Source organism: Sinocyclocheilus grahami, unplaced genomic scaffold (genome assembly GCF_001515645.1).
Source record: "Sinocyclocheilus grahami isolate Dianchi unplaced genomic scaffold, SAMN03320097.WGS_v1.1 scaffold11878.1, whole genome shotgun sequence".
In the NCBI taxonomy this organism is placed as follows: Eukaryota; Metazoa; Chordata; class Actinopteri; order Cypriniformes; family Cyprinidae; genus Sinocyclocheilus; species Sinocyclocheilus grahami.
The window spans coordinates 1-608 of record NW_015514095.1 but is presented as its reverse complement, the minus strand read 5'-3'; the positions used below and the strand labels follow the sequence as shown (position 1 = coordinate 608).

Below are 608 nucleotides of genomic sequence, written 5' to 3'. Positions count from 1 at the left end.
CCAGTGACTCCTGTATTGCGTTTTGTCCAATTTGGTCAAACTGATTAAAAAGAACTACACAAATGGAGAATTTTGTTGTGCTGTATGTTTGGTTTTGCATGCAGACAGAAAGAACAACCGAAGTAATTCTCTCTTATCACAAACAATTCACATGTTCCAAACCAGCATGAAGGTTCTTTACCTGCTGCTCCTTTTGGCTCTAGCACGTGCATAAAATGCCTCATAGGACTTAGGCTTGAGCTCGAGAGCCTTGGTGGCAAACTCTTCAGCCATGCCAAAATCCTGTCAAGAACAATTGTGAAAGGAAGAAGAGAGAGAGAATTTGAGTGACAGGAGGAAGGGACAGGAAAAATGAGGACAAAATATCAATCACGCAAGTTTAACGCTTTGCCTTAACTAGACCCATGAGAATGGTTAGTGCACTCATGGCAGCACTGGTGCATCCTGGTAGTGATGTGTGCATACCAAGGGGCTGAATTTACTTGCTCACATTCTACCTGAGTCCTTCATTCCGCTCTGGTGCATACATCTGTAATGGGGAGACTCTCGTTGAAATTCCATTATTTTGAGTCTGAGGTCAGAGTTTCAATGACGAGCCATAACTGTCA

General features: G+C 42.9%; 1 protein-coding gene across 1 annotated transcript in view; it reads right to left on the bottom strand.

Moving 5' to 3' along the window:
• LOC107578768 (protein TANC1-like) overlaps positions 1–312 on the bottom strand; it is a 4273-nt gene extending 3961 nt beyond the window's left edge. The window contains exon 1 of the mRNA XM_016264688.1: positions 182–312. Within this exon, the coding sequence (XP_016120174.1) occupies positions 182–273 (92 nt within the window). The 5' untranslated portion in view covers positions 274–312. The remainder of the gene's footprint in view (positions 1–181) is intronic.
• Positions 313–608: the final 296 nt, after the last annotated feature.